This window comes from Cydia splendana, chromosome 14, assembly GCF_910591565.1.
Source record: "Cydia splendana chromosome 14, ilCydSple1.2, whole genome shotgun sequence".
In the NCBI taxonomy this organism is placed as follows: domain Eukaryota; kingdom Metazoa; phylum Arthropoda; class Insecta; order Lepidoptera; family Tortricidae; genus Cydia; species Cydia splendana.
In genome coordinates, this window is record NC_085973.1 from 3,751,141 (window position 1) to 3,769,811 (window position 18,671).

The following is an 18,671-nucleotide window of genomic DNA, read 5'->3' on the forward strand; positions in this document are numbered from 1 at the left end:
TACCGTGACTACAAAATTGACAATGACAGGACCCCTCTATACTATCTATTCTCTTTGGCGCGAAGTAGAAATGAACGTCCAAGGGTTAACCGCCATCTATCGGTAAGTTAACTTAGCCAACTCCGCTATACTCTTCCCCCGGACCGTAAGGAGAAGTCTAGTTTAGTGTAATGCTTGCACTTCGAATCATACCCGTTCTAACGCAATTCATTTAGGAAAAAATTTAATAGCGCGAAGTAGAAATGAACGTCCAAGAGTTAAGCGCCATCTATCGGTAAATTAACTTACCATTCCCGCAGACAGAAGACACACGCACAGACATGCTTCCAACGTAGACCGTCCAGCCAACTCCGCTATACTCTTCCCCCGGACCGTAAGGAGGAGTCTCGTGTAGTGTAATGTGGCGTCTCTGGCGTCCTCGTCGCCGGATCCGGCGAACCGGAGGCCGAGCGCGAAGCACGCGCCGGCTACGATGTTGCAGTATGCTTGGCTGATAAAAAAAATTATAGATGTAGTGCATAACAGGAATGTTGCCAACATCCGCATCCGCATCCGCAACCGCGGAACTTCCACATTCTTTTCAACATCCGCATAAAATCGATGCGGAGCTTATGTGGATGCGGATGTCGAACAAGTCGGTACAGGAACGTCTTAGCGGCGGCGTAAGTGCTAGGTAATTTCGTCATTACATATAACGAAATCGTCTAGATCCAGAAAAGTCGGCCAAGTTACTGTTTATTAAATATAACGCACCTATATTCTTGCTCAAATACTAAACGTTTCGTTTTTTTTTTAATAAAAAAATACTAAATATGTTTATTATATTTGACGTTTTCTAAGTACCTAATCTTGACATCCGCATCCGCATCCGCGGATGTGAATCTTTAAATATTCGCATCCGCATCCGCGGATGTCAAAAAATCTGCACCCGCAGCATCCCTGGTGCATAGGTTTCCATCGTATTTTCTAGGAACATTTTATTGTAAAGGGGTCCACTGATTACCAGTCCGCCGGACGATATTGGCCTGCCAGTTAAACGCAAAAGATGACAGTTCCGAAAAACTGATAGGCTGATATCGTCCGGCGAACTGGTAATCTGTGGGGGCCCCTTTAGGTGACTAGTTATTGAAAGTTGGCCACTTATTGAAATAGTGAATAGAATCAGGCGTTACTTTGAGGAAATCTATATTAATTAAAACGAAAATATTACTTTGCTAATCCGCGAAAAGATAACGTGCTAGTCAATCAGTGCTAACCCGTTATACTTACTTGCGTATTTTTACATGCAATTAATATTCCCACCCTCCCACCGCAAAAATAAATATAACAAACCACCACCAAAAGAATAATCCTCGACACGTGTTTCGCCTCTCTACGAGGCATCCTCAGGAGTTCTTGACGGTCTGACGCCCGGCAACGGAATGACCTGTCTAGAATGGTCGGCCATATTTATACCTTGACCACTCCCCCTACTGTGCAAGTGTGAGTGAGATGGGAAAATTCGTAATAACGGCGATGACGCAACATTCAATTGTTCGTTAAGAATCATGCCCCTATTGTTGTACCTAATTATTTCCAGTTGTTCCAGAACACCCAAACGCAATCCCTTTTCGCAAACATGTAAAATATCTAGTGTCCGACCGAAACATGTTTTTTTGCCGAAACCGAAACCGAATGTTCGGCTTGGCTCTAATTTCGGCCGAAACCGAAACCGAAACCGAACCTTTTGTAGACTTGTTAAAATCGTTGAAAAAATGTCATAAAACCGCTTTTACACACATATTATGGGGCTGTCAACACCCAATGTCCTTGAAATTGATGATACTTAAGCAGTTTTTTAAGAAAATTACTAGAGTTAGACCAAGATAATTCTGCAACGATTTTGATAACACACGCAGTGCAAGTGTTATTTTAAACGTCAAAACTTCTGTGAAATTGTGACGTATAGATAACATTTGCACTAGTTGCACTGCATATGCTATCAAAATAATTGTAGAACTTTCTTGGTCTAACTCTATTCATTCACCATTCAAGCCAACATGTAGATACAGGGTCAACCAAAAACGCGAGCGCAGCGAGCGCGAATTTTTTGTTGACAATATCGCAAGGCCGGGTTCTTCACCTGGAACCTTCAAGATCTTCACCTGGGCCTAAACGTCCGAAGTGCCCCAGTGAGGCGAACTTTCATGCGAAGTCAAAGCCGTGCTTCAGGCTGCAGGATAAGTAGTTGAGCACAGACTCCAACCAATGTCAAATTCCGGGATTACGCGAGGAAGATGATGAGTTTTCTTATCATTCTTTTCCCCAGACCCAGTAACATACGACAGTGCTATCTCATTTACTCCAATACAATTGTATCTGAGTAGATGAGTGTCTAATTAGACAGTGTGCGCGTTATAGGTATTAACAGCCTCTTAAGACTGCATCGACCGTCTATATAGTGGTGCCCTCATTAGTGGAATTGTGTTTTATAATAAACCAATTCATTACTGTACCTATACATGAATCAGTATATGTAGGTACATATTAATATTGTTGTCCTACTTATTCCCCAACTTTTGGTCTTTGTCACATAGTTTAGTTTCATAGTACGAAGTACCATTTCGTAAGTTTCGGCCCGGCCGAAAGGTTCGGCCGTTTTTTGGCCGAAACCGAAACTACAGCCGAAACATGATTTTTTGGCCGAACCTGGCCGAAACCGAAACCGAAACCGAACCTTCGGTCGGACACTAAAAATATCAAAAGAATGATTCTCAGATAAAGTGTGACCTGTATCTAATAAGTGCTTTGCAAAATTGGACTTCTCTGGATGGTTATGTCTATATGACGCAACAGGCTCTTTATACCTAGTAGTGAAATTACGGCCCGTTTACCCCACATACACCTTATTGCAATCGTCAACAACTCCTGAGGATGCCTCGTAGAGAGGCGAAACACGTGTCGAGGATTATTCTTTTGGTGGTGGTTTGTTATATTTATTTGCGTATTTATTTTTGCGGTGGGAGGGTGGGAATATTAATTGCATGTAAAAATACGCAAGTAAGTATAACGGGTTAGCACTGATTGACTAGCACGTTATCTTTTCGCGGATTAGCAAAGTAATATTTTCGTTTTAATCACTTATTGAAAGCTTATTACTAAAATGAATTCTGTTTATAGGTGAATAGAATTCATTTTTTAGTATAGGGTGGCCAGTTATTGACCGGTGGCCAGTAATTAACGATTTACTCAACTTCCTTCTAATTAAGATTAGGTACTTACTTCATAGCTTCATAATCAATGTTCTCATCGGTGGGCTTGACGAAACAGTAAGGTCTGATGGTAGAAGGCACCTGGTTCTCGATCCACTCTTCGCTGGCTTCTATGCTGTCCCACATTATTAGGCCTGGTAACAAAAACAAAAAAAAATCAGCACGTATGGTTACATATTAATATACATATAGAGAAGACAGTAAAAAGCATTTCTTCTTTTTACTCGACAATGGCAAAGCCAAAAGGTCGTCGCGATGTAGGAATCGCGACGACCTGTCCAGCGCCATCTAGCGGACAATCGAGTCACCCTACCTCTAGCGATGACCCTCAGCATGAGCAGGCGTGTCTCAACTCCGCAATTTCGTCGCTTTAGCAGACAATTGAGTCAGCTACGTACGTACCTCGGGCAGGGGTGCGAAACTCATGACTTCGGTCAAACTCGGCTCCGCTCGGCTCAGCATTGCTCCGAGCAATTATTAGGGTTGGCACCACTTGACTTCCTTTTGCGTGCACGACCACAGATAAGATAATCACTTGATTTTTGACAACCCTAAATAGCCGAAAGGGATAGTGCCATATATTAGAAAGGGACAGCATGATTCGACCCTGAACCGCTGTCAAACTTCGTCTTTGTAGGAAGTTTCCTTTCTGTACGGTAGTACTATTAATTATTCTGTGCCTCGGGCTATGATTCTCAGCATGAGCAGATCAGGGCGCACGAAGTCCAGCAGGTAGGCGGTGGTGGGCGGCGCCAGCCGAGCGGCCGACAAATCACTCTCACTACTTAAAGATTCTAAGTCGACACTTCGTTAGCGCGATGTAGGAATCGCGACGACCTGTCCAGCGCCATCTAGCGGACAATTGAGTCAGTAAGTATACCTCTAGCAATAATTCTCAGCATGAGCAGATCAGGATGCACGAAGTCGAGCAGGTAGGCGGTGATGGGCGACGCCAGCCAGGCGGCGATGACCTCTCGACAATTACTCTCACTACTTAAAGATTCTACGTCGACACCTCGTTAGCGCGATGTAGAAATCGCGTAGACTTGTTCCGCACCATCTAGCAGACAATTGAGTCAGCCACGTACCTCGTGCTATGATTCTCAGCATGAGCAGGTCAGGGCGTACAAAGTCGAGCAGGTAGGCGGTGGTGGGCGGTGCCAGCCAACCGGCGATGGCCTCGTTGTTGGAACGCAGGTAAATGAGGCCGAGCGCTAAAGTGGCGCCCGGTGACGTCACGTCCAGGTTCACGCCGGAGCCGGAGCGAATGGACGAGCTTTGTTTGAATTTGTCGCGTTGGGAACCTAAAAAATAAAACATATGGTATAGTCGTTCGATTTGTAGCTGGCTCCGAACGGCCAATACTTTGTCTATTGTTAAGTAAAACGGCACGTGCTTCTACCTGAATCGGTCACTTCAACCGGTTATTGAATTACAACTCCTATGGAAATTCAAATAAGATTCAAAATAAACAAATGTAAAAATAATTTGCCACTTCTTGTGGTCCCTTTACGGTTACTGAGTGCCGGCGAGACGAGCGCTACAGAACCAGTCTAAAATGTGTCATCGAGATGCGTAACAAAGGCGCGTTATCGGAGAGCGCACCTACACTGGTTTTTTTGAGCGTCGGACTATCCCGCGCTCAGGTGCCAATTAGAATTTATACGACTCTTTTTTTGCAGGTAATGGCACGTGCGGTTTTGCTTAACAATAGACAAAGGATTAGCCGTTCGGGGCCAGCTACAAATCTAACAACTCTAACGAGAACCACCTGCCGGGCTAGCACATGATTGGCGCGACAGTATCTCGCGGCGAGATGACTACCCGTCCCTCTTTAATTAATATTGTTATAAAAAGACGGTTAGTTTATCTCGCCGCGAGATATTGTCGCGCCAATCATGTGCTAGCCTTACAGAGGCGAGGAAGCAAGTATTTTCTCGCTCATGAAAACATACACCTGAAAACGGGAATATATGTGTAGCTAAACTTCAAACTGGGGTAAATCCATTCGACCCTCTCAGCAAATATCTACCCTATTACCTTTTCTTAATACCAAAATCGCATAATCTGACAGATGGATTTACCCGAGTTTGAAGTTAAGCGACTCATATGTACTTGTTCTAACAGTCGATTAAAAAAAAAACTTATCACTTGATGACTCCTGGCGGCGTAGCACGGTCGCGTTTTTATCGCTTGTCACCATGCCTGTCACGTTCTAACAAGTATGTAAGTGCGCAAGGGACGCGCATAGTGATGCAAGATAAAAATGGAACCATGCTGCGCCCCCTGGCTTCAAACTAATCGCTTGCGTGATACTGTCCAAAGTTTCTTGTCTCGAGGTACATCCAGACCTAGTGAATGCACTGCCAAGAGTGTATGAATGTTTGCTGTAGAAGTGTAGATTTATTACGTGAATATATAGTATATATAGCATAAAGTGTGCTTATTGGATGTGTAATCTAAAGCAAACATGCGCGGTGAATTCGCTAGATTGCCCTGTTTATCAAACGCTTGTAACTTGTAATACAAGTGGAAGTCCCTTTCTAACAAAAGCTGTCAAAAAGGGACTTTCACAAGTCAATAAATTCTTCATTATACTAGACTTGTATCGACCGGGATATGAACCGTGATTACGTGGTTATCCGTGAACATAGACTAGGAATCCTCTAGACGGAGCTTAGAGCAACTATTTCATGAAACCGATGCTGCCAAAAATACGGGGGGTGCGGGGGACGAGGTGAGCGAGTCCCGTGCCGTGATTGGTCCGTTCAAAGACACGGACGTCACACAAAGACACTTGACTCGAAAATGGAGTAAAACTACCGCGATATAATTTCATTGTTTTTACCTTTAATTCCGACGTTTCAGCTGAGTTGCACCAGCTGTGGTCACGGAAAGACTGACGTCCCAACAAATGTCAACGCACCACACCACACCACACCACAGCTGGTGCAACTCAGCTGAAACGTCGGAATTAAAGGTAAAAACAATGAAATTATATCGCGGTAGACCCGTTTGTGTAATTAAATATGTGTACAAAACGCGAGAGTTTAAAGTGTTATATGGAGTAAAACTACCGTATATTTGTGGCAGAGGGGGTAGCGCTACTATGCTCAGTCTGGAGGATGTCTTGTCTTGCCCGTGAACAAGATGCATGTAACTGCGTCGATATATCGGGAGCTCGAAAACAATACAAAAGGTAATCACTGTTCATATCCCGGTCGATATAAGTCTAGTGAAACTGACCGTGAATCATTCAAAAATGTTCTTCATTATAATCAATTAATCAATGTTTGAGTTATTCACTTTGTTTTACATACCTGGCTTGCTAACCCTCTCGCCGCCGAGCATGTATGTCCTCAGGGCTGTAGCGTGTTGTGGTTGCGCGTCTTTGCCGGCGCGTACGCAGACTAGCCCCAGGGCTAGACCGGCGGCAAGGGCGTAACCTTCACGTTCGGCGCAGGATTCTGGTTCAGGGCCCGGTGGTTTGCCTGCCAATGTTCAATACATTATGTTGTTACACCACAGAATAAATAATAGTACTACCGTACAGAAAGGAAACTTCCTACAAAACCGAAGTTTGACAGCAGTTCAGGGTGGAATCATGCCGTCCCTTTCTAATATATGGCACTATCCCTTTCGGCTATTTAGGGTTGTCAAAATTCAACCCATTATCTTATCTGTCGTGCACGCAAAGGGACGTCAAGTTGTGTCAACCCTAAAATTGCGCAATGCTGAGCCGAGCGGAGCCGAGTTTGGCCGAAGTCAGGAGTTTCGCACCCCTAGTTATACTAACAATTTTATTATTGACCGAGCGTTAGCGAAGGTCGCCATTTCAGCTTGGGCAAAAATGCTTTCGTATGTTGTTCTCCTCTCTCACATCTCTCAACCGATTCGCGTGAAATTTTGCGAGCAGGTTCGGTAGTTAGATAGAATTATTCTGTTAAGTGACATCAGGGTCTATGACAATAGACAATTTTGAGTTCACTGTGATAATGACTCAATGTAAGTTTTTTTACTACATATTACATTTTTCAAGCTTATGAAGCTAAGCTGAAGATTCGCGAGGTCTACAGCTCACAGAGCCACTAGTTTATTGAGTATTAGAATTATGTAATTGTATATGTCATCATACACAAAATATATAATCAATTCCCTGGCGTTTCTTAATCTTAAAATGTTATGCTGTTCTTAAAATCGTCATAGCAGTCGTTTTTGAGGTTTATGGGTTTCATAGAATTTTGAATACGTGCCAATTTCCAATTACAGCACTTGTGCCAAATGTGCATGTTGGGTTCCTTGGTACACTAGATCCAATCCCAGTAATGCAGATACTAATATTCCGGGCTGAATGTCTAATTCCACGTGTGTTGAAGTAATATGTTCCCTATTTAATGAAGAATACGTACCAATTTCCATTAACAGCACTTGTGCCAAATGATTATGTTGGGTCCCTTAGTACACTAGACCCAATCCCAGTAAAGCGGAAACTAATATTCCGTGGTGTATATCTAATTCCACATGTGTTGAAGTAATATAGTCCTTATTTTGTGAAGAATACGTTTCCATTAACAGCAGTTGTGCCAGATGAGCATGTTGTGTCCCTTGGTACACAAGACCCAATCCCAATAATGCAGATACTAATATTCCGGGCTGAATGTCTAATTCCACGTGTGTTGAAGTAATATGTTCCCTATTTAATGAAGAATACGTACCAATTTCCATTAACAGCACTTGTGCCAAATGTGCATGTTGTGTCCCTTGGTACACAAGACCCAATCCCAATAATGCCGATACTAATATTCCATGTTGTATGTCTAATTCCACATATGTTGAAGTAATAAGTACTTTATTCAGTGAAGAATACGTACCAATTTCCATTAACAGCACTTGTGCCAAATGTGCATGTTGGGTCCCTTGGTACACTAGACCCAATCCCAATAATGCAGATACTAATATTCCATGTTGTATGTCTAATTCCACGTGCGTTGGAGGTAATAAGGCTTCAAGATGGATACTCATCATCTTCGTGGCTTGGAGGTCCATGGTACCTGAGGACGAAGAATTAACATTCCAGATTAATTGAAAATATTGGTAGTATTTCAGAGCTTTTTATAAGCTTTTATTTAACTTTCCCTATTAGCGCCACTTGCACCATTTCACTAACCCGGGGTTAACCGGTTAAACCTAGAGTTACCATGGTTACCAGTACAATTTGACACCGGGTTAACGGTTTAACCCTTTAACCCCGGGCTAGTAGGATGGTGCAAGTGGCGCTTAGTATGCTAGTTAGTGTGGGTTAAATCTTCGAAACTAAATTTGATACACTTTTCGATTTCCGATTGAGCTGCATACATATGTATATCAGATGACAATGCAATATTATGATGACATGGAGCTGATCTGATGATGGAGACAGGAGGTGGCCAAGGGAACTCTGTGATAAAACAACGCAAACTAATTGTGGTTGGGGTTGTTAGAATTGTTTTGATAAGGACGATGAGTATTAGTTGCATGTAGAAAGAAAAGTACAGTCAGCGATGAAAGCTTGTACCAAAAATGAAATATTTGCCAAAAACATATTTTATTTCATTTTATTTTATTGACTGTATAAAGTCATGTACATTTTATAATTAAGGTGTTACATAGGCCCCGTGCATGAACTATAGGGGGCAGCATAGGAGCCGTCAGATTTTTGGCGCGAGGCGTAAATGTGTCGTTTATGCTTCCGATGTAGCCCACAAGATGGCAGAAACTACTATGCACAAGGAAACGTACCGACGAGAATGGTAGATGGTAGCACTTGCTTTGGCAATGTACATGTGCACATTATGCTTCCAATTCAGGCCACAAGATGGCAGACACTCCAACGCGCACGGTTCCTATATTAAACCTTAGTAATCTAGGCTAATCATTATATTTAAGTGGCAGAAAGAATGAACTTACCTCTATAAGTAGCAGCGATGCCCAAAAGCAGCCCCACACTAATCATCTCATTGCAGCGGACAAGGTATTCATACATGTTCATGAAGGGCATATCTTTGAGGTGCCCGTTCAACCCTAAAGCCATCAGGAAACCAGCGTGCTCAGTTGACATTTCCTGAGTGCCCTGTAAAAATAATAAAAACCAAGTGTGAGTCGGACTCGGACACTGAGGGTTCCGTACTTTTAGTATTTGTTGTTATAACGGCAACAGAAATACATCATCTGAAAATTTCAACTGTCTATCACTGTTCATGAGATAAAGCCTGGTGACGGACAGACAGACGGACAGTGGAGTCTTAGTAATAGGGTTCTGTTAAACCTGGACTACCTGGAGTTACCATGGTTACCAGTACAATTCGACACTGGGTTTAACGGTTTAACCGGTTAACCCCGGGTTAGTGGGATGGTGCAAGCGGCGCTAACTGTTGTATAACATTAGTAAATAGTGCTTACCCTTAACTGTTTACACGACAACGATTTCACTCACTTGAATTTTTAGTAGATATGGGCGACATGTTTTGGGCCCGTCGGGGGTCCTTCCTCAGGCTCGAGTGCTCGCGGCGGCTGCACTTTGTTCGCTCAGTGCACTAGCGACTAAAAATTCAAGTGAGTGAAACCGCTGTCGTCTAAACAGTTTAAAATATGTCTCGCGAAAGTTCAATTTCGATTAGAGCTTACCCTAGGTTTATTATACACCACCCAACTAGAATCAATGCTAGTCCCAGTCATAGGTACAAGGGCTAGTCCAGCCGCGACGCCGTTATGGAAGTTCGGCCACAGCAGCGTGTGCGGGCCGGGCTCGGCGCCGGCGATGGTGGCGGCGCGGGGGGGAGGGGCTCGTCCGGACACGCACAGCGCGGGGAGGGTTAGAGGCTCTGTCGGTGCGCAGGGCAGGCTGCGGAGGGTTAACATGCCTCTGGAACGAACCATACAAGAGAAATTTACAGGTGAATTTCAAATCATTATCAAATTTTTAAATTCTAACAAAATAAAAGAAATGCAACTCTGTTCCGCTTGAAAATAGTTTAAAACAGGCAATTAATATTTTGGGTAATTGTTATAATTTGTATTGTGTTGTGTGTAATATTATGTATACTGTGTGGACCATTGCAGTCTGTGAGTAAATAAATGATTATGATTATAAGGAATGCATACTCTACCAAATAAATACTTAAAAGTTTATCTAACTTACAACGGAACAAAATTCATCGAAGGACTTAGATTCCACCAGAAAACTAACTAAATGATTATCAAATTCAAAATAGATAGAATAGTACCTAGCAACAGGCAGCGCCATAGTCCTTGTGCTGATGGCGAATAGATGCTTCTCTTGCTCCTCAATAAAGTCGTGGTCTGACACCTCTGGACGCTGTGTCAAGTCAATGGTTACAGGAATAGAAGACTGGAGGAGGTTGAATACTTCCGCCATTCTGTGAAAACATACTTGTTAAATAAAATAATATCAAACATAGATAGCGCCGCTAATTGGAGTATCATAAATACCTACTAAATTAAAAATGCAATACCATTATTGCATTTTTAATGTATAAATCGTTCAAATCCATATTTAAATTGCTATTATATTTCTACAAAATGTTTTATTTTATTTGTCCAGTTATTGCAAGGCGCTCATAACATAACAAATAAATATATACTTTATATCATGTAATAATATTTTTTGTACGTAATAAATGTCTAATGTCGAAATAAAAAATACATACAGTTTTTGAACATCCAAACTGTTTGGTGGTGTCGTATGGATTACGGTCAGGTTTGACGACTTTCTGTTGCCGTGACATAACGCGCTCCGATTGGCGTTTGGAGTCACGTGATATTGGGCATTATTTTAAATATTTTTGATTATTTTTACTTAATTTGTTACGCATATTTACACTTGCAAAATATGATTTTCAGCATTCTAATATTCCATGCTATGGTAAAAACATAACATGTTATATATTCGCGATTCATGTCAACATCCCTATTGAACATCTACCTTAGAACAAATATCACTTTGAGGTCAATCTCGAAATCGGGAAATAATCAGGTGTTCCGTGGAAAACATCTATATATCGACGTATAAGCCTTAATAAAAACTAGCGACCCGCCCGGCTTCGCACAGGTTACACAAAACCTTAACAAATTACACACGTAAACCTTCCTCAAAAATCACTCTATTGATAGGTGAAAACCGCATGAAAATCCGTTCTGTTGTTTTCAAGTTTATCGCGTACATACATACATACAAACAGACAGACGCGGCGGGTGACTTTGTTTTATAAGGCGTAGTGATGAATACCTGTGATCCCTAGGATATAGCAGGCTCAGGAGTTTAGTGTTAAGATGTTCCATGCCGGTGTTAGTATCACTGTCTTCATTCTTCGACTGAGGCTCCTCTGAGGGCGCACCGTTTAGAGAGTATGCCGTCTCTTTCTCCAGGACCTCTAGGGCGAGTGCTGTGAAAGAATTGCAAATGTTTTAGAAAAGTACATGCAAGGTGAAGTTGGAACCTATATGATTAGTGAATTTTAAGATGTTGTATAAAAGTTAAATTTCATAAAACTTTAACTATTATACGTATAAAGCATTTATTACAATATAAACCACAAAATACAAAAACACATGCATTTCGACACATTGATAGATCTAAAATTCACCTTATAAAATAAATTACAATTAAATAAAAACTAAATTACAACTAACACAAATAGTCCCCCAGATCCGATCCCTGCGGAAGGGTGCCCATAATGCTGGCTCCAATCCCCCGCTGAATGGCAACTCCGATTCTTTGGCCAAGGAATAAGCCAGCCCTAGGATCTCTGGTGGTGTCAAGGAGCATCTTCTTTAAATCTTTATACAAACTAAGCGCATCCTGACACCAAGGTCCCAAAGTCTCAACCGCAAACGCCGCAAATATTAAGATTGATCTTCAACAATGCGATATTTTGTCACAAACATACATAAATTTGTGTAAATATATTTGTAACTCGCCCATGTGGAGGCCCGGGTTGCATGTGCGAACAGCATGTTTAACCCTTTGAACCCTAAGCAGGGGTGCGAAACTCCTCCCTTCGGGCAAACTCCGCTCCGTTCGGGTAATGGATGGATGCATTAATGGATGCCCCCTAAATTGCGTATACATGCCTATACTTACATTCTATATATTCGTGCTTATGTTTATGCTCCTTAGCCAAGTCCTCCCTCATGGCCAGCGCGCAGGCCTGCGGCGGCCACGCGGCCGGCGGCGCGGACTTGCAGCGCGCGCACACGCTCAGTAAAGCTAGGGCCAGCGCGGGGGGAGGTTGTCTAGGTCTCGGGGGGTTAGACCTGTGAAATATACTTGCCAATACTTACATTCCATATATTCGTGCTTATGTTTATGCTCCTTAGCCAAGTCCTCCCTCATGGCCAGCGCGCAGGCCTGCGGCGGCCGCGCGGCCGGCGGCGCGGACTTGCAGCGCGCGCACACGCTCAGTAAAGCTAGGGCCAGCGCGGGGGGAGGTTGTCTAGGTCTCGGGGGGTTAGACCTGTGAAATATACTTGCCAATACTTACATTCCATATATTCGTGCTTATGTTTATGCTCCTTAGCCAAGTCCTCCCTCATGGCCAGCGCGCAGGCCTGCGGCGGCCACGCGGCCGGCGGCGCGGACTTGCAGCGCGCGCACACGCTCAGTAATGCTAGGGCGAGCGCGGGGGGGAGGTTGTCTAGGTCTCGGGGGGTTAGACCTGTGAAAATATACTTGCCAATACTTACATTCCATATATTCGTGCTTGTGTTTATGCTCCTTAGCCAAGTCCTCCCTCATGGCGAGCGCGCAGGCCTGCGGCGGCCACGCGGCCGGCGGCGCGGACTTGCAGCGCGCGCACACGCTCAGTAAAGCTAGGGCCAGCGCGGGGGGAGGTTGTCTAGGTCTCGGGGGGTTAGACCTGTGAAAATATACTTGCCAATACTTACATTTCATATATTCGTGCTTATGTTTATGCTCCTTAGCCAAGTCCTCCCTCATGGCGAGCGCGCAGGCCTGCGGCGGCCACGCGGCCGGCGGCGCGGACTTGCAGCGCGCGCACACGCTCAGTAAAGCTAGGGCCAGCGCGGGGGGAGGTTGTCTAGGTCTCGGGGGGTTAGACCTGTGAAAATATACTTGCCAATACTTATATTCCATATATGCGTGCTTATGTTTATGCTCCTTAGCCAAGTCCTCCCTCATGGCGAGCGCGCAGGCCTGCGGCGGCCACGCGGCCGGCGGCGCGGACTTGCAGCGCGCGCACACACTCAGTAATGCTAGGGCGAGCGCGGGGGGGAGGTTGTCTAGGTCCCGGGGGGTTAGACCTGTGAAAATATACTTGCCGATACTTACATTCCATATATTCGTGCTTGTGTTTATGCTCCTTAGCCAAGTCCTCCCTCATGGCCAGCGCGCAGGCCTGCGGCGGCCACGCGGCCGGCGGCGCGGACTTGCAGCGCGCGCACACGCTCAGTAATGCCAGGGCCAGCGCGGGGGGGAGGTTGTCTAGGTCGCGGGGGGTTAGACCTGTGAAAAATAAACAGATTTCAAGTAGATACTACTTAATTTTCTAGAAATATCAAGCACAAACGTCTGCGAACGATACTATTAAGCTTAGAAACAAATAAACAGTGGAAAAATTCACTGTCTTGGGTGGGACTTGAACCCAACGACCACCGGATCGCTAGCCCGGTGCTCTTCCACCGGTGCGGTGCGGTTCCTTCTCAGAACTTGGGTAGCCGTTTAGGAAGTATAACACTCTTACGGTATATGTCGCTGGGGCCTCCCTAAGAAGAGGGGAGACACTCCCTGACTTCGGGCAAACTCGGCTCCGTTCGGCTCAGCATTGCTCCGAGCAATTATTAGGGTTGACACAACTTGACGTCCCTTTGCGTGCACGACCACAGATAAGATAATTACTTGAATTTTGACAACCCTAAATAGTCGAAAGGGTTAGTGCCATACGTTAGAAGGGGATATCATGATTCGACCCTGAATCGCTGTCAAACTTCGGTTTTGTAGGAAGTGTTCTTTCTGTACGGTAGTACTATTACTTATTCTGTGCCCTAAGGCTCATATAATGATGGAAATATTCGAGGCATTGGGTAAGGTCTTGGCAGATCAAATGGAAAAGCACCGGACTAGTGATCTGGTGGTCATGGTTTCGAGTCCCATGCCAGACAGTGAATATTACCACTTGTAATTTGTTAGATACTACTTTTCAAAACTTATGTAGATACCAATTGTGTATGACTAAAACCAAAGAGAATTTGAAATAGAGAGTTACTGTCATGGTAAATGATGTAGCTACAGTACGTTTACTGCCGTCTTTCGACAGACGATTAAAACTGTTAGAACTGCATTTGACTTTGATCATTATTCTTTCACTGATATGTGTTAACTTGTTAAATATTAATATTAACGCCATCTACTCGAGAGTAGGCTGAAGATTATGGTGCAATTGCTCGAAAAGATTGCACCATACCTTTGGCCTATAGTCGAGTAGATGGCGTTAATATTAATATTTAATAAGTTAACACATATTCGTGAAAGAATAAGGATCAAATAGTGAATTGATTTTAATTAATAAGGATCAAAGTCAAATGGCGATCTAACAGTTTTAATCTTCTGTCGAAAGATGGCAGTAAATTTACAGTGGCTACATAATATACTTTGACGATCCGCCTCTATACACTCTACTCTTTTTGCTACGGTGAACCAATTCAAGATACCAATTGTATATGACTAAAACTAAACTGATATACCTCTTTCGACCATGGCGAGTACTGCCTGGTAATGTGTGTTTCCACGGCGCGGGCGAGGAGTGCTGGCCGCCATACTGTCTCGCCGCGAAATGGTTTGGACACCGCAGTTTCGCCCGTTGCCGACTATTGACAGTATCTAAAACAACAACAAAGTTAGAAAACTGACACAACTGAAATTCTTCCTTTTGAGCTTTGCCAATTTTGACTTTACGCAGGTAATAAAATACAGACAGTGCGCACATTATAGGCCTACCTCTGAAGGAGCCTTATTCACGGCTAAAGGATCATGAAGATATAGAATTGTGACATTGATAATGATTTAAACATCTAATCTAATACCTTTAAGGGGCTACCCCACGCCAATGACCTTCGATCTGTATCCCTTAGTTTTCTAATGTTTTTTTTAGCTTATCATATTAACAGCAACGGCTTTAAGCAATATAGTATCCCATATTTACTTTAAATTTCATTGTCTTCGAGATATTTGGCATCAAAATTGAACAATTTTAAGCTAAAAAACTGGTTTTCTGGCCATAACTTTTGTGTTAATTAGTTTAAAATTAAAAACTTGGACACATTTTTCGAGACGTCAAAGACGAACCCAAATATGTATATTTCGAACATGTAAGATCCTTAACAGCAAACTAGATACGAAAAAAGTGTTTTATTTTTACTGTTTAAAAAATTCATACAAAAATAAGTATTCATTTCTTTCAAAATCTGGTGGACCAAAACGGAGATAAAAGATTGAAGAACCGATAACCGTTTGTCTTATAATTCTATCTGTAGTGCAAAAAAAGGAGATACGATTCAAAACTTGTCAAAAATCGATGAAAATCTCGGGTAGCTCCTTAAACGAGCAATTCTTGTTTATTTATGTATCTATTTCGGGTATCTCGGAAACGGCCCTAATGATTTCGAAGAAATTTGCTATATGGGGGTTTTCGGGGACGATAAATCGATCTAGCTAGGTCTTATCTCTGGGAAAACGCGCATTTTTGAGTTTGCATGTTTTCCGAGCAAAGCTCGGTCTCCCGGATATTGATCTTTAAACGCGTTCAAATAACCAATTATTCTTTGAGAGCCCATTAATACAATAGCAACTATTAGCACGCGGTTTTGTCACATATGCATGGTAGATTTAAATGAAACACAATATGTAAAATCAAATTTTTTTTTTTAATATTGCTAACCGACATAAAGAGACGAACACTACGAACATTTCTTTATGCAATCAAAAAGCTTACCTTATTTATTTATCGTATGGCATATGTACATAGCTTACCTCAATAAGATCCTTAGACATCTCATTAACATCCATCAAATACGGATAATATCCGACATCCACATCCTTCATCATCGAGTTCAAATAGCTGAATATACTCGGCGGCTCACTATTAAAGTAATTCGGCTGCGACAATTTCGTAACAACACCCTCCGTCATCTGCGAGTCGTCAATATTGTAATCTATACTGAAATCCGTCGGGAAATCCAGCCAATAATGATTAACGTAACCATCCAAACGTAAATCTTTAGCTATTTGATACAAAAATGCCGATAAAGGCTTTAAATCACTAAATAATAAAGTATTCAACTTTATTTCTTCATATATTAAGTGAAATGCGTATAATACTTGTACAGTGTAAGGGAAAAGGAGCGCGTTCGTGTTAAACTGCGCTTGCTTTTCTGTTTCTTTCCTTTTTAACCGTCTTTTGGAGTCTCCTGAAGGTAAAGTCATATTCAAGATGGCTGACAGCGAATTGCCAACGGCTTTGTGCAGTTTTGAATTTAGAAGATACTCCCAGTCTTCTGTGGTTCCGTCGCTGGAGGTCCTTTGTTTTTTGGTGGCGACCTCTTGCTCTGGTTCGTCGCAGTGTGACTGGGAGAGATTCTCGACGTCGTAGCCGACGAGAGAGAGTAGTAGGTTGGAGAACATGGACCATTCTTGTTGCGGGGTCAGATCTTGTGTGCCAGGCGCGTTGCGGACGCCGTACCATTTTATGATCACCTGAAACTCAAAATATGTAGTAACACTCAGGTACAATTTTATCTGGACATTTTTATTTAACTTGCACTTTAAAGCGCGACTTAAGTCGTGTTGCAGTAACGTCTAACCGTTACATTCCTGACAAAATGTATGGGATTTGACATTGACCGTCAGTTTTGTAACGATTACTAACCGGCCGTTAAAGGTGCACAGTTAAGTGAAAATGCCCATCTATATCAATTTTACTTTGTATTTCGAAATTAATAGAATATAGGATATCGATTTTCCATCACCACTTTGATTGCACGGGGCTAGCCCTGGGGCCCTTTTCTCGAACGAAAAAGAGTTCAATACTATTAAGGCGTTATTCATAAACGCGTTGCTGGCCTGAATTAGCTATGAATCGTTTGTCTTTATCTGTCATTTTTAGGGTTCCGTACCCAAAGGGTAAAACGGGACCCTATTACTAAGACTCCGCTGTCCGTCCGTCCGTCTGTCTGTCACCAGGCTGTATCTCACGAACCGTGATAGCTAGACAGTTGAAATTTTCACAGATGATGTATTTCTGTTACCGCTATAACAACAAATACTAAAAACAGAATAAAATAAAGATTTAAGTGGGGCTCCCATACAACAAACGTGATTTTTGACCGAAGTTAAGCAACGTCGGGCGGGGTCAGTACTTGGATGGGTGACCGTTTTTATAGATAATGGTACGGAACCCTTCGTTTGCGAGTCCGACTCGCACTTGGCCGGTTTTTACTTATGTATTTGTAAGAAAGGGATAAATAAAACATACATTTAACTAAATCAGGCCCGTAAAGTTTTATGAATGGGGGTAAGTATATTGTCATGGCAACCCATCAGGGGCCCATTTCTCGAACGGTATTAGACTAATATTACTACGCTTCGGTCAATTAGTGTGTTGTCATAGCAACCCATACGATTTGACAGTTTGTGGACTAATAATATTAGACTTATACCGTTCGAGAAATGGGCCCCTGGTGTATGTGTGTGTCTGACTACCTGAGAATGGTAATTTCAAGTAAAGGCCCTTTATCTATTATTTGACTAATATCATTGTATTGTATCATAGAGGTAACGTCATAGAGGTAACGTCATAGCCACTAAGTAAAAAATTAAAAATGGCGGCCAAATAAATTTACTAAGTGTAAATCATAACTAGCTTTTTTTTACCGTTGATAATCCGTTGGATCTTCAAGATGGGCAGTCAGCCACTAAGTGGAAAATTGAAAATGGCGGCCATATAAATTTACTAAATTAATAAATAACTAGCTTTTTCTTACCTGCATAGTGATATCGTTGGGCAGTAAAGCCTGCAACGCGCATAGACAGTATTCCAACAGTCTTGAACAGGCGACCACGGGCAGGGAGATACGGTACATCGAGCCGTTGTCAAATACTAGAGTTGCTCGGGCCCCGCATGCGTCCGTTATACCCTTTAGGCCTGTGGAAACATTTAATAATAACTAAGTTACTTCAGATTATCTAAATTAAAATAATTAGTAAATTACTTTAAAAAGAATCGAACATTCAAAAGTGAACCTTATCTAAGCTAACCTAGAGTCTCTTTTTCCACTCTAGCGCTGAGTCGTCAAAGGTTTCGTTACTTTGTAAAGGTAGTAGGGTGCTTCGACGTTCATTCAAAAGTGAAC

At 42.7% G+C, this 18,671-nt stretch overlaps 1 protein-coding gene across 1 annotated transcript in view; it reads right to left on the minus strand.

Annotated features, from left to right (window-relative positions):
- Positions 1-18,671, minus strand: part of LOC134797076 (anaphase-promoting complex subunit 1) — a 45,291-nt gene that overhangs the window by 22,104 nt on the left and 4,516 nt on the right. The window contains exons 6-18 of the mRNA XM_063769299.1: positions 18,303-18,463; positions 16,294-17,016; positions 15,009-15,144; positions 13,597-13,770; positions 11,536-11,692; positions 10,514-10,666; positions 9,915-10,152; positions 9,198-9,360; positions 8,123-8,302; positions 6,572-6,742; positions 4,340-4,555; positions 3,262-3,385; positions 289-490 (exon numbers count right to left, since the gene is read on the minus strand). Coding sequence (XP_063625369.1) covers positions 289-490; positions 3,262-3,385; positions 4,340-4,555; positions 6,572-6,742; positions 8,123-8,302; positions 9,198-9,360; positions 9,915-10,152; positions 10,514-10,666; positions 11,536-11,692; positions 13,597-13,770; positions 15,009-15,144; positions 16,294-17,016; positions 18,303-18,463 — 2,798 coding nt within the window. The remainder of the gene's footprint in view (positions 1-288; positions 491-3,261; positions 3,386-4,339; positions 4,556-6,571; positions 6,743-8,122; positions 8,303-9,197; positions 9,361-9,914; positions 10,153-10,513; positions 10,667-11,535; positions 11,693-13,596; positions 13,771-15,008; positions 15,145-16,293; positions 17,017-18,302; positions 18,464-18,671) is intronic.